Genomic DNA, 15815 nt, shown 5'->3' with positions numbered 1-15815 from the left:
GCTAGTCATGAGTCCTGCAGTAACCAAATCCAAACAATGGCAAAAACTTACTTTGAAAGATCTAGCTGGCATATCTTATTTGCAGGTTATATTCCAAAGTTGAGTCTAAGAAATGGACTAGCTTATTGTTGCAAAACTCCTTAGAGAATTGTGCCGTGAGGACACACACTACTTCTCTGTCAATATTACCCAACACAATATCTAGATTTTCTTTCTGAGGTCCCGTAGATTCTGTTTAGAGGTCACATTTGGACACCATCTTTTCATGGTAAGGAGAAAATAAGGTCAAGGTCTTTAACACAAACACGTAGGAACCCATCAAATCAACTGCAAATCTGTATTTCCCATCTCATGCTTGTCCCACAGGGTAAGTTCCCCAAGTGAAATAAACAGCTGACCATATTAGGGATCATTTATGATGTGGTTATATGGATATGGCTATAGAGGGTATGACTGATTCATTTTAGAAATACCTATGTAACTTTACTCTCTAGCAATTTTAACAGCTGGATTAGGAGCCATGTAAAAAATTCATTTTAAATTGTAACCCAATGCATACATGTTATACATTTTTAAAAAGCACAAAATATTTGTCTTTATTATTACATGCTGTTCTCAATCTATTACATTCTGTTCTATTTTAATTAAAAAAATTAGGTTGCAACTGTTCCTCAGTCCTTAGCTGGGATACAATCTTGATTCAAGAAAACCAAACTAGAGTTATTTCAAGCTTTTAGGGTAGAACATTGGGTTAAGGAAAACAAGCAAGCACATTTGTCCATAATATTTTAATACTTTTTCACTTTTAAATACTGGTTTTAATTCTGTGATTGTAACATGGAAGATCCAATTTTATTTTTAAAAAACATCATCAGGATCATAAAGCTATTATAGAATATTACACTCTACACACTCCCAAGGTACTTTAAAATGATTATGTTTTGAGTTTGTAATTGAACAACAATAATCCAAATACATCGTCTGTACAAATACTGGTGAAAGTGTTTAACTGGACAGACAACTGATAAGCTTAAGATAACCAGCACAATTTCACGAGAACCAGCTCAGCCCAACTAAAATTTTCTCAATAGCAATGGACACTGATGTTATATAGGTGTACAAATTAGTTGATTAAACTGAACAAATGGGAAACCCATCCTGCCTTTGCTGTAATTTGTATTCTTACACCTCCCTCCCAGTCATTCCCCTCCTTGGGCTGGCTGCCCCTGTGGCAATCTCAAGCTAAGAACTGTTAATGATCACTCTCTACCTCAAAATTACAAGTCCCAAATTCCGAGTGAAACACTGCTTTCTTGTCCTGAACAGTGGGCGCTCAGGGAGAAAAGTCTCTCACCAATAGTTTTCAAATTTCTATCACATACAAAAGAATAACTGAGTAGAAAAGAGTAGAAAGGTACTTTTTCTTTTTTTGCTTGGGGAAGAGAAGTAGGAAATATTTGTGGATGAGAAAATATCATGTAGAAATAAGCCAGACAGAAATAATTTTAAAGGGTCTGAATATTGCCCAAAAAGGCTAGTACCTCTACAAATTTTGACCTTTATTAAATTGTATTCGTAGTCCCCAATACACTTCTAAAACTGGGTGGAAGGGATTAACGCTAGTGAAGTACCAGTGCAGTTATCTAAAGGCAAAATGTATCTTTTTCTTTTTTTAATACAAATATTTTTAGTGTAATCATTTTATTTACAGAATAAATTGCAAAAGTATATTGTCAATATCTAGTGCAAATGCAACTAAAGATAATTAGATTTAGATACTGCTTTGTAAACTTTCCATACTTTGTAAAATAAAGCTATCCAATTTAGTTTTGAAAAGTATTTGTCTGTGATCATGATAGCTACGACACAGCAAACAGAATGATTTATAGTGGGCATAGAGAATTTTTTTTGAAGATTTCCATCAGTGGCTGTGGTAGATAAACCTTCCCACCCTAGCCTCCCTCCCCCACCCCACAATCCCATTCCAACCCCACAGCTGGTTGTAAAATAAAATACACATTTGAGGTATAAACTTTTCTCTTTAAACATCACAATATAAAATGTTAACTGGTGATGTAGTAAACTGATATGATAATTTGTCTTATTTGCCTTAGTAGCATTACCACCATATAGGCACTTTTCCACATAGTCAAATTATGAACAGTATTTTTCTGTAATAAGGCATATTCCATGCACATCATTTAGAGAAAGGTAAATTAAAAAATAGAAAAGATTTACAGAGCATGAATCTGCGTGCATGTAATCTAAGCATATGTCTTATATGTATTTTCTCTCTGTACATAATAATAAATACCACTATATCTGATGCAAGTAATTCACTTCCAGGATTGTGCATATTAAGTGATCAGACTAATCCCATCATTAAATTATCACCTTGCATTTATCATTAAGACTCCATTACCACATATGAAATATATACAGGACATGTTCCACGTGATGTAACTTTGTTTTATAAAGTGGGTCTGATTTCTGTGTTTTTATAGCTATGAACAAGTCAGCAAATAATCTATAAAAAGCCTCTAATTTCTGTGAGCACATCTGTGTCTTTAACACAATGAAGATTTTGAAGTGGGCAGTCATTTTTACTTCAATGAGTACCATTCCTTGCCTCAACTCCATGCTTCAAAGTTTTTTTTCCACAGAGGCCTAAAACTAAAAAAGGTATTTTACAATTAAGTTCTAACAGTGACCAAGGAAAGAATTTCAGTTTGAATCCTTGGATTCACATGGAATCTTTTACTGCTCTGCTGAAGGTTCTGATCAAGAGGCAAACCGTGCTGCTCACGTGTTCTATTCATCTCTTGCAACGTATTTTTTAAACTGACCCAAATTAGAACTAACATACATATCTAGAATAGAAATACTGATATCAAATGTCAAACTCAGTCTGATTCGCTTTAACAAGCACCGCATCTCCTCTTATAATTTCAGGCAATATGAGCTCATTTTACCTTGACTGTTTTACTAGAAAGTAGTTTATACCCACAAAATTTGTGTAGATGTTTCTGTTTGGAGGCAGGCAGATTCAATTCAGGAATTACCAAACTGTGTTTGTAACAAACTGAAAAAAAGTTGTAGCACACAGTACACAACTAAAAAATACAATAGAAATATAAAGATATCTGGGGGAAAAAATAAAGCTTTCACTCTTTCTCCATCAGAACCAAGGTTCTTCATTGGAGCTAAGCTAATAGAAAAGGCAAAATCACAGGTTATTGACAGCCCTCAGTTATTAAGAGACATTTTACATGACAATGTGAATTATTATAGAAATCAGCAGCAATGAATTCTATGATTATACAAAGCAAAAAAGTCAAAAATTTCTGGACACAGATCTCACTGTAGGCCTAAAAGAACCCCATCCGGATTATTTGGTGCACAGAAAGCACATGCCCCATGTGCGTTCAACTTTTGTGCTTTTCTTTTGTGCACAAAATCAGATACAACTGAGGCTCTTAGGCAGGACCACTGTAAATTAAAAATTCTGAAAAAGTTTCCAAAAATTAAAGCATCAATTCCTACTTGTGATCCAACGTTGATTTTTTTCTTTTCTAGAAGCAAGCAAATAAAAATATAGCCATATACATGTAATTGTACATGTATTTATAGTAGTTACACGCTGAGCAAGGAGAGCTAGCAGGATACAGCTAGTGATAGATGTTCAGCTTAGCTATTGCAGTATTTCTTCACTTTGTACAAAAGGCCAAGGTGTTGGGCCACTGACAAGGCTGTAGATCCTATGTTCCACCTGAGAGCATTCACTATTTTTTTTTTTTTCAGTTTTTCCTCCAACATGGAATGTCACACAGCCTTGTTCAATCACTGTAGGAAGGAAAATGACAAGGAAAAAGCTCATCAATACATGTTTTGTAATAGCTACAAACTACTAAATCATCTGAATTCATAGGCTGCACAAAATTCCTACCAAAAAATTTACATTTTAAGGATTTCCACTTTAAAAAATGTAATATTACGAACCTTACTATTTGAACCTTAACCCCAGCAGCAAGAAATAGTAGGCATAAGGAATCTTTGCAAAGTCAGGAAAAAATTGAGGGCCTCCCTGGTGGCTCAAGGGGTTAAGTCTCAGCACTGTGAAGTTAACTCGTAGCCACTGCAGCACGAGTTCAACCCTGTGCAAGGAGCTGATCCATATGGCACAGCAGACCTCTCCTGTTTTTTACCCGCTGCTCCCCTCAGCAGTGTAGTTCAGTCAATCCACCTGCTCTACTCCCCGCTCTGTCTCTGGTGAATCCTGTCACTCTCCACATCTCTGGCCTATGTCCCAGCTCTTGTATGCATACATAAGAATTTTTTTAAAAGAAAGTCAGAAAAAATTGAAACAAACAAGTAAACAAAGAGGAACCCAACCAGAGGTCTCCGGATTTGTACCCCGAGAGCTTTTTAGTTTTCAATAAAAATGATGCTTCATAAAAATGCCACTTATCTAAAAAATTGATTTAGGCTACACTTCAGTAGATCTGTCTGTTCTGCTCCCCACTCTGTCTCTGGTGAATCCTCTCACCTCCTGCACCTCTGGCCTGGACCCCATTTCTTGCATGCATAAATAACTATATCTTATAAAAAAGTAAAAAGAATATTTACTGCACGCATTTGCCTGGGCATGCACACACATACAGCCAGCCAATTAAACACTGCCACAGAACTGCCAGAGGCAAATGCTGTTAATATGTTAACATATTTTTCAAGTGCTTAAGAAAATTCTTCTCCAAAAACTGAGTCCAAATTCTATATACTTCAGTAAGATTTCTTTTGCTCAATACATATATTTTCTGCCCTGCTTGGTAAGGCTTGAGTTATTGGTGAAAAGATAGAATGCACAGATAAGTATATATTTGGACTTGGTTGGAGCAAATAGCAACTCCAGAATTTTTTTTTTTTAAAGATTTATTTGTGCATATAGAACTTGGGTACAGGCCAGAGGTTTAGGGGTAGCGAGAGGCTTTACCAGAGACAGGGTGGGGAGGAGAACAGGCAGATCGATGAAGTACACTGCTGAGGGGAGCAGCGGGCGGGTCAGGAGAGGTCTGCCACGCCATGTGGTCACCTCCGGGGCAGGCGGGAATCGAACTCATGCGGAAGTGGCTTTAGCTTCTCAGTGCTGTGCTTTAACCGGCTGTGCCACCAGGGAGGGCCACAACTCCAGAAATTTTCAGGCATTGGGGAGCGACATCCAGCTAAATGAGGTAGGGGACAAACCTGCTGTCACCATGTTTCACTGGGTTTTTTACTTGATACTGTGCAGAGACAGAATTAATGTGTCATGTATCTAATGATCCCAAAGTATAAGATACACTGAAAGAGTGTATTTATGCAGTGCATTTATGCTTGATGAGAGAATTCTTTGAAAACAAAATTGTATCCCCCCAAAAATTAACCATTCAGGTAAGACCAAAACCTGTTTTGACACTTTCAGCTAATTTCGTTCCCAGGAAAAGCTAACTATTGAAGACATCAATGCAGTAATGCTTGTGTCAGTGTCTAACACAATAAATCTTGCCTTTCAGGTTTTTAAAGAAAATATTGTAAAAAAGTATCAGAAACTGCACTTAATCAAAAAAGATCAGTTTTATATGGTTATTGTCTATATTACTTTTATCATTTAAAAATAAAACTGTATTAAACTAAAACAGTATTTTTTACCTATCAAGGTGGAAAATTCAAAGTTTTATTTTACACACTGTGTGAAAGGGGATAGGCAAACAGACAACCCAATCAGAAATTCCCTCAGAAAAGTTATATTTAGTAATTTACTATACAGATAAACTTGCATGTACAAAATGATGTATGATACTGGCTGCAATACTGTTCCAGCTGAGGACTGGCTAGATAAGTCATATATATCTGTACAAGATACTGTATAAACTGTAAAATAATGAGGATGCTGTACAGTGATGGGAAGACCTTTAATATTAGTGCAAAAGCCAACATGGAGGACAAGTATGTAGAGCATGCTACTTTTTCAACAAAAAAAGTGTATGTGGAAGATTACATTTGCATTTATTCAGACACTAAAGTATAAATACACAAGAAACAATAACATGTGTGTGTGTGTGAGAGAGAGAGAGAACAGAAAGGGAGGGAGAGGTAAAACCTGATGATTGATTAGCAGGGAATAAATATTTTTCTTTCTTTTTATAAAATATTTTATTTATTTATGCATAGAAGAACTGGGGTGTAGGCCAGAGGTGTGGGTGGGTGAGAGAATTCACCAAAGACAGAGAGTAAAATAGGCAGAACTACTGAAATACATTGCTGGGGGAGCAGCAGGCAAGGCAGGAAAGATTCTCCTCACCATATATGGGTCAGCTCCCTGGCTGGGGATCAAATTCAAGCTTTCAAGCTGCAGTGGTGATAGCATGATAGTGCTGACTTAAACCCCTGTGTCTTTAGGAAGACCCCAAATTTCACAGTATGTATTTTCATAATTAAAAACAAATCTTTATTTATTTATGCATACAAGAACTGAGGTGTAGGCCAGAAGTGTGTATGTGTGGGAGGGGTTGAGAGGATTCACCAGAGATAGTGTGGGGATGAGAAAAGGCAGATGTACTGACATGTGCTGAGGGGAAGTAGCAGGCAAGCCAGGAGAGGTCTGCAGCCCCAAGTGGGCGAGTTCCCAGGCCAGCTGGGGGCAGTTTGATAGTGCTGTCTTTAACCCTTGCACCACCAGGGAGGCCCTATTTTCATAATTTTGACTTAAGAAGCATAGCATAGCATAGCACTTATTTAAAAAAAAAACTGAAGACTCCAACTTCAATTTTTGCGGATGTTTGCGAAATTACTGTTTGACAGTGAAAAAGTATCTGATCCAGACAATACCGTGAGACTGGCTGATAAATTCTAACATTACTACAACAATTTTTTTTAAAAAAAGATGGCTTTATATATCTTGCATCTCAATCTAAAAGATATGAGATGTATAATCAAGGTTTATTTGTTAAGTAGAAATACTGTCAACATACATATATATACTAGAAGACTACACAGTAAGTTTTAATAGCCACTTCTGGGCAGGGAAAGATGTAAGGGACTTTGTATTTCTGAAATTCTGTACTTTTGTAGTTCTGTAATGTTGACATTTTAAAATTTTTATTCCTTCATTCATGCATTCATTTATTTATGTCCAAAAGGGTGGGCTTATTATGAAAAAGGAGAAAAAAGTAAAGGATAGTAGCACAGACACAGAAGGCAGAAAGAGCTGCTGCTGGAAGGGGCAGATTTGTTAACACAGAGGCCTGCAAATTTCCAGGTGGCAGCAGAGCTACTGTTAGTTCAAATTTAAAAGAGGTATTATCCAAAAAACCCTACTATCTCACATTAACAAAGAAAAAAAAAAACTTTAGAATTAACTGAAAACTTCGTATCTGTAGTCATACTAATCAAATAAAGTTTACAAAAGGGGTAACATATATTTTCTAGTACCTGTTAATACTAGAACAATATAGATTTTCCTGCAGTTTTTTCTTGGACATAAGAAGTAAAACGTTTTAGAAACTTTGGATACTCCCGCTTTGCCACTGCCCTTAACACTGAAGCTGGTGCCCATCCTCCAGGGTTCACTGTGAGATAAAGAAAAGTAGAATCTGTTAAAACACAATTTTTCCAAATACATATAACACTTACTTTGCTTTTAAAAAACTCCTTTCACTGGAACAGTCAAATTCTAAACAAATGTAACTTAGTTGGGCTTTTTTTTTTTTAAACATTAGTAGCTATGGCTCTGTCTAATGAAGGTCTGGATACTTGACTAAAGAGATGCCAGTAACTACTGCAGGTATAGTTAAGGCATCAAAGCAAGTGGCATACAGTAAACAGGGTTGTCCAGAAGCAGGCCATTGTGAAATAAAAGTTAGTAAGGACAGTGGAGTAATAATTCAGAAAATGGAAAAGAAAGAAAAAAAATTGTTTAATTTCTTTTTACCACTTGTTTGTGTTCCTAACAACATAGAAGAAATTACATATATGAATATGTACATATATACACAAAATTAAGAAATTATATAATAAAACATGTTTTAAAACCAAGAATATACAATAATGATCTAGAGATGAAATTTTAAATTTCACTGCCTGGCTCCAGCTTAACTTCTACAATAGGTCTGGCATGATATTTAGGCATTTTTGAAAGTTTCCTGATAATTTAGCTATACAAATCTTCAAATCTGAAATTACTAATCTAAATGATAAAATCTAAAAAGATATTTATCCAAGCTGTCAGTTACCATGTAGATCATTTTAAGAATATTCACATTAGCCAAGTAGCAAAATCAAGCCAGTACATACCATTTGCTACATATGTAATCTTGCACAGAATGTTTTCCCTGCTAATCTCCTGGTTTCCCTCTGGTGGGCTTACCAAGGTTTGACAAATCATAGCAATGTTAATTTTGGCACGGACACATCGATTGTTTAGCTGCCAAAACAAAACAACACCAGTGTAAAAAATGTCCACTATTTTGTGATCTCTACTGTTCTAACCCAAACCATAACTCATCAAAATTATCAACAAAATTTTATATAAAACACCAATAAATAACACATACCAAGCTGATATGACCCTAGGAACTCTTTCCCTCTTCTTCAGCAGTAAATGGAGTTAAATCAAGGTAAAAACCATTGAGGTTTCACCAGCAGTTGACCATGACTTGAGTGGGAACACAAGTGTGGGAAGTAGGCTGTATGTACTACCTGTGCTCTGTCTCACCTAACTTGGGAGGAGAAGAAAACAGTTCTGCTGGGATGTTCACTGCCGTGATCACTGCTCTCAGCTAACACAAGGGCTATACTATTCCAAGAAGGCAAATTCATTATAAAACAAAATCTAAAAAGCACTATCAGGGCCCTCCTTGCTATCGCAACAGGGTAAGGCACAGCACTGTGAAGCTATCACAACCACTGCAGTGTGTGTTCAATCCTCGGCCAGGGAGCTGACCCACATGGCCTGGCAGACCTCTCCTGACCCACCTGCTGCTGTCCTCAGCAGTATATTTCAGTAGATCTGCCTGTTCTGCTCTCCACTCTGTCTCTGATGAATCTTCTCACCCCCTGCACCTCTAGCCTGTACCCCAGTTCTGTATGCATAAATAAATCTTAAAAAAAAAAAAGCACTATCAAGTCAAATATATATATATATGCATTTATCACCTTTGTTCTACATTATATATTTAGCTTTACTGTACAACTATAGATAATTTGTAGGGTGTACTTACAGGAGCACTGTCATGATCCACAGAAAAATTACAAACTATCCAAGTTTCAGGGTCATTTTCAGTCAAGGCTGGTATCTTTCGTATGGCAGAGAGATATAATACATCTCGCTGAGAAGCAGGCCATACCCTCTGTGGAAGCAAAAGTTTTGAAAATTTGAACTATTATCTATTCATAATGGAGTACTTAACGGAGTCATATAAAACCAAATACAGTCTGAGTTTAAGGTGAAATCTGTCATTTTAAATGGAAAGAATTTGAGAACATAAACACTGAGATTTTGTGGATATTTGTGGAATAATATCTTCAAAGGAGTTATAAGGTTTGCTCCTCTTTTTTTTTGGTGGCAATATACAGATTAACACTTGCCACTTCATTTTTACATATATTTCTACATAATTTTTGTTACATATAAGATGCATTTGAATATATGTTAGTTTTTATTTTTTAAGAAATAAACCCAATACAACCTATATAAGCCTATCTTCCATCTATTATTTATTAGGTAGAAATACTTTTAGTAGACTGTAGACTGTTAACCATGATCAATTATTCCCAGATAATAAGAGTCTTCTGATTCTGTTATTGGTCATCTATCCTCAATCCAAATTACAAGACAATTAATTGTTATTTTAACATTTACTAAATTTTAGATTTTACTTAAAACATACCCTCCCCCCATATTGTTGAAATAGAATCTTTGTTGTTACTGGTTTCTTGAGCAGCTATTATATATAAAATGAAGATGAGTTCACAGTCATTAGATATAAGGTGCCTCAAATGATAATGTAACACTCAAGAAATAGTGCAATCCTCAAATATTTTCATATATTGAACTCAATTTAAAAATAATTTTAAAAAGAGAAAAACAAGGTTCTCACTGATATGGAAAAATTAAGTATCTACTGAATCATTCTATTTCTTCCATAATTCTAGAGTTATAAAATTTTATATGCACATTATGATTTTTGGTGAACCTCTCTAAAATAGTAACTATTTTTATTATTCTATATACAATCTATTATCTGGCAGGAAGAGAGGGAAGAGAGTAGAAAAAGGTAAGAGAAAAATTAACCAAGTGACAGTGTTTCTGTATCCTCTGATATATGTTCCTCTTCATAGTCATATTCAACAATTTCCCTTGCTTTGACAATCCACTTATATCACTTTTATATTTTCTAACTGTTAACACACCATACTTTCCATTCCCTTATTGTTATCAGAGGAAACTATGATTGACTTTCATATTTGGTAGCCATTATCTATCTATCTAACTCTATAGAGACTAGAAGCTAGCAAAATATCTAAATGGATTTCATTTTCTTTACCTTATGTGTTTGATAAATGATAATTGCATTATCAGCTAATGTCTCCACCACATGGAAGTTCTCTATAGTTGCTGAAATGAAGAGAAAAGGATTAGTAGCCAAAAAGATACATTGCCTTTTTCTAAAATGACATTAATTCACTTTTGAAAGTTATGGCAAAATGGACAGGATCTTGTCCTATCTAGGTTAAGTGTAAATAAGGTAGTTAATAACTTAGCATTAAGGTTTTAGACAGATGACGGCTGTGAGACCTGGTCATTTGGAAGTCTCATTTCTAAGGCCCAAATATCTTCCTTCCTCAGCCAAAAAAAAAAAAAACGTAATTCTAACCACTCAGATACAGATTATGAACACTATGCCTATTCCCTGTCATCCCTAATTTATTGAAGCTGAATAATCTGTTCAATCTTTGATGATTATATTTGTGAAAAAGAGTATCTAATTACCACTGATAAACAAACTTTGATGTTCAGGAAATATCAATTTTTATGAAACCTGGTGCATAAAGGGAGTGTGTGCACGCACACACACACACCACACCACACCCCCCGCTCCTCCCAAGGATAACTCTAAACAAATCAGGGTGTAGATTCATGGAAACAAAATAGTCCAGGAAAAGAGTATATAATAAAATAGAAATCTTTAATCTTATTCCTGGCTTTTCCACTAATATGTTCTGTGTGTTTTGGTAAGTATCTTGATTTATTTGAATCTTACCTTCTTACCTACCTATTATATATGATGACCGCAGTATAGTAGACAAAGAAACATTCTGTATCACGAAAAGCTCTATTTAAAGGTAAGATACTTCCTATATGATTCTGCTGTTATTTTCTATACTGCCTGTAAACTATATTTTTTAGATTTATGCAGAAAATCAGATTGAGTTTATTATTAAATTTAAAATAATGGTATTAAAACAAATAAGAGCAGCTTACTTTCCCAATCATTGCGAACATCAACATTCCAGAAGTAATTGCAAACCTCGTGCCCTGTAACGCCTTTAACTGCATGAGTAGCTTTCAAAGGATCCAGAACAATCCCATTTTCTTCTACTTCTCTTCTATAGACCTAAAAATGGATACATTTTAAAACCTGTTTAAAAATAAAATATTGGACTCTTCCTGGTGGCACAACAGGTTAAAGCACCACACTATGAAGCTCTCAAAAGCCACTGCAGCACAAGTTCAATACCCAGCCAGGGAGCTGACCCATATGGCGTGGCAGACCTCTCCTTACCCTCCCTGCCGTCAGCAGTGTATTTCAGTACATCATTTACCTGTTCTCTTCCCTACTCTGTCTCTGGTGAGTACTCTCACCCACTATTCCTCGGGCCTGTACCCCAGTTCTGTAAGCATAAATAAATATTTAAAAAAAAAATACAACTTCTCTTGGAAAAAAAAGAAGAAGAAAATCAGGCCCTTCCTGGTGGTGCAACGAATTAGGGTACAGCACTGTAAACTAGTGGCAGCCTCTTTAAAGTCTGATCCCCAGCCCTGGAAGTGACCCACATGGCGCAGGAGATCTCTCCTGTGTTGTCCGCTGCTCCCCTCAGCAGTGAACTTCGTTAATCTGCCTGTTCTGCTTCCTACTCTCTGGTGAATCCTCTCACTTCTGGCTTGTATCCCAGGTCTGTACGCATAAAGAAATCTTTAAAAAAAAAAATCAAATTCCTAAAGTGCAAATTAGAATGCATGTTCAATTTAGGTCCCTTTTAGAATTTCATTTAGGAAAATCTATTTTGCTAGAAAAAAAGTTAAAATGCCATTGCTAACATAAATGACTCATAAAACATTTAAAATTATAATACTGAGGTAATTTCAACAAAACATGCATATATGATGGATAATTACTGAGTTGTTAAAAAAAATAATCAATTTAAATTAGACATAACTTACTTACTGAATAATCCTCTAAGACTTCAACATGGCTAAGAAGGCCAAAAAAGCCAGCTAGAATATAATCTGAAAGATTTAAGGCAGTTTTGTTTAATATTATATCTCTAGCATCTAGGACAGTAACTGAAGCACAGCTGACACACAATAATTTGTTGACTCTAAAGCTAAAATAACATATTTATACTGTTTTGCTTCAATAACTGAAGTAGTATACTTAAAATGCTGAGTAAAATAATTTCAAAATGATAGATTTGTTAGTTTAGAGAGTGCTATAATAACTTCTTTAAAAAAATTTATTTTATTTATTTATGCATACAAGAGCTAGGGTGTAGGCCAGAGGTGTGGAGGGTGGGGTAAGAGAATTTACTACAGGTGGAGAGGTGGAGCAGCACAGATGAACTGACTGAAGTATACTGCTGAGGGGAGCAGTGGGTGAGACAGGAGAGGTCTGCTGTGCCATGTGGCTCAGCTCCCTGGCCTCGGATCGAAGAATTAGTGTTGCAGTAGCTGCCAATAGCTTCATAGTGCTATTCTTTAACCCCCTGCACCACTGTGGAGGGCCTACAGTAAAGTCTTTTGAAAGAATGAATAAACATGTTATCATAGGGAGAAGCAGCTCTAAATTTATGGGGCTAGACACTACTGGCATTTTACAGATAGTTTCTCTTTGACAGTCTCTCTTGCCAACTACCTCCTTCTATATGCATATTTTTTTTTTTTAAAGATTTATTTATTTGTGCATACAGAGCTGGGGTACAGGCCAGAGGGTCAGGGGTGGTGAGAGGCTTCAGCAGAGACAGAGTGGGGAGCAGAACAGGCAGATCTATGAAGTACACTGCTGAGGGGAGCAGCGGGCGGGCCAGGAGAGGTCTGCCACGCCATGTGGTCACCTCCAAGGCAGGCGGGAATCGAACTCATGCGGAAGCGGTTTTAGCTTCTCAGTGCTGTGCTTTAACCCGCTGCGCCACCAGGGAGGGCCCTATATGCATATTTATTTGTATTATTGGACTCCTATTTTCTGAGTCACCCAATCTTGAAACTCATTTGATCTTTCCCTCACACTTTATATAATAATCAAGCTTACCTCAAATCTTCAAGAGATTCAACATTTTAGGCATATATATATATATATACTTTTACTACTGGTTACTTCTTTTAGGTAGGCTTTCAATACAATTGACTCCCTTAAATGGTTTTCACAGCCTTCAGCGTCTTCCAATGTATAGTGGATCACTCCATTTTACAACCAAAAAAAAAAACCCTCCTCTAGGCTCTAATTATTAGGAGTAAGTAGAATTATACTCTAAACACCCTCTCTCTTCCCTTTAACCCCCTTCATGATTAAATGCTAATTCCTGCAAACTTGGAAAATTGTGTTACATACCAATAAAATTCTCTGTGTCCCTCTGAGGTTGATATTAACATCAGGAACAAATACCTGCTGATTGCTGAGAAAACATCCTCCTAGGAAAGTCAAACAACTTAACTCATGTCACCTAGACTGTGAAGCACATCCTTGGATCTGGAGATGTGAAGCCCTGCACTTCCCTACATTCCTTTGCATCATATATAACCCAGCACTCCTGCCATTCAGGGTGCTGGCTGTTCTGGGGTGCCTATCTCACCAGTTCCCTTGATGGCCACCTTGAATAAACTCCTAAAGATGTTTTTCATGATACAGTTTGGTTTTCTGGATGCAAGAGAAAAAGAGAAAGACCAGGTGTGGTCATTTACATAATAGCATCTTCCTAAAATGTTACTTTGCAGTGGTTAATGTACTGCTATGGACTATAGACCATTTCCTGTCTCATTTCCTCTCTTACTTCATGTGGAGGGACTTCAGATAGACTATCACTCTTGGTTTCTCTTCACCCCCTTCACTTCCTTTTCTATAACGGTAACTTATCAAATGGTGAGTACACTCAAGATGACTAGGCAGAATGCCAACCTCTTCTGTAGACAGCAATTTTCATGATCTGCTTTCGGGCCTTCTTTTTATGGGGAAGTGAGATCATCCAGCTATAACAATAATATTATGTTTACTTCTGGGGTAATCCTATAGCAGCTAATCTAAAGCCATGTTGCCTAATCTGTTTATCAGAATTATAACTTACATTTTGGTATCTCATTTGCCTTTATTTTCCATCTTATTTCTTGATTTGTTCCCTATTTAGGACAGGAAATCCCAACATCCAATATTGTATCGCATTTGCTAGAATAATTCTGGTCCACATAGACTATAAACTCCTAAATAAGAAGTGTGCTTTCAGAATTTTGCTCATGTTATATTTCTTGTCTAAATGCCTTTACCTCACATTTGATCAATGTTATTTCCAGTCATAGGCAAATTTCTACTCAGTGTTAAATTATCTCATTGTTTCAAATCACAGACATTTTCTAACCTCAACGGCTCACATACAGTCTTTATTCAACACATTTTGGATGGATCCAAGTAATACTATTTTTTAAAGGTCCGTAGCCTCCCTCCCCAATGAAAGTATCAATTAAGAGTTAGTTTTACCAAACATCTTATCACAGTGCCTTGGGCATGAGGTAATCTAGAATTCAATGCTGCTTCTTTTCAATCCATCTCTGACTATTTCATTTTTTGCTCCTATTTTCTTTCTTTTAAATTTAGGGGTATGAGCAAGATTAACCACTGTCCAAATATCAAAAAGATGAGAAGTGGGGTATGGGGTACAGACATTTTGTTACAGCATTTAGTATATTAAAAAAGAAAACTACCCAAACAGAGTACCACCAGTTAACTATGATTTGTTCATCTCTAAACCTCACAATTTTACTTTTCCAACGGGCTAGGCAAAATAGATAGCTTCTTGCATATATTTATACTCTGATCATTAATTATGTAAGTGCTACTAAACCAGGGAAGCAAAAGCACATTAGCTTCTTAGTGCAGTGCTTTAACCGGCTGCGCCACCAGGGAGGGCCCTTTATTTTATTTTTTTAAAAAAGATTTATTTAGGCCCTCCCTGGTGGCACAGCGGGTTAAAGCACAGCACTGAGAATCTAAAGCCGCTTCCGCATGAGTTCGATTCCCGCCTGCCCCGGAGGTGACCACATGGTGTGGCAGACCTCTCCCGACCCGCCCACTGCTCCCCTCAGCAGTGTACTTCATCGATCTGCCTGTTCTGTTCTCCACTCTGTCTCTGGTGAAGCCTCTCGCCGCCCTTGAGCCTCTACGCATAAAGAAATCTTTAAAAAAAAAAAAAAGATTTATTTATTTATGCATACAGATCTGGGTAGTATATAGGCCAGAGGTACAGGGGCAGTGAGAAGATTCACCAGAGACAGGGCAGGGAGCAGACAGGCAGAC

General features: G+C 36.6%; 1 protein-coding gene across 1 annotated transcript in view; it reads right to left on the bottom strand.

Moving 5' to 3' along the window:
• Positions 1-835: 835 nt before the first annotated feature.
• COL4A3BP (collagen, type IV, alpha 3 (Goodpasture antigen) binding protein) overlaps positions 836-15815 on the bottom strand; it is an 81800-nt gene continuing 66820 nt past the window's right edge. The window contains exons 13-18 of the mRNA XM_004678202.2: positions 11519-11651; positions 10581-10651; positions 9255-9383; positions 8329-8458; positions 7468-7604; positions 836-3843 (exon numbers count right to left, since the gene is read on the bottom strand). Coding sequence (XP_004678259.1) covers positions 7477-7604; positions 8329-8458; positions 9255-9383; positions 10581-10651; positions 11519-11651 — 591 coding nt within the window. The 3' untranslated portion in view covers positions 836-3843; positions 7468-7476. The remainder of the gene's footprint in view (positions 3844-7467; positions 7605-8328; positions 8459-9254; positions 9384-10580; positions 10652-11518; positions 11652-15815) is intronic.

Source organism: Condylura cristata, unplaced genomic scaffold, assembly GCF_000260355.1.
Source record: "Condylura cristata isolate star-nosed mole 26May11 unplaced genomic scaffold, ConCri1.0 scaffold00007, whole genome shotgun sequence".
Classification (NCBI taxonomy): Eukaryota; Metazoa; Chordata; class Mammalia; order Eulipotyphla; family Talpidae; genus Condylura; species Condylura cristata.
This window is presented reverse-complemented; position numbering and strand designations above follow the sequence as displayed.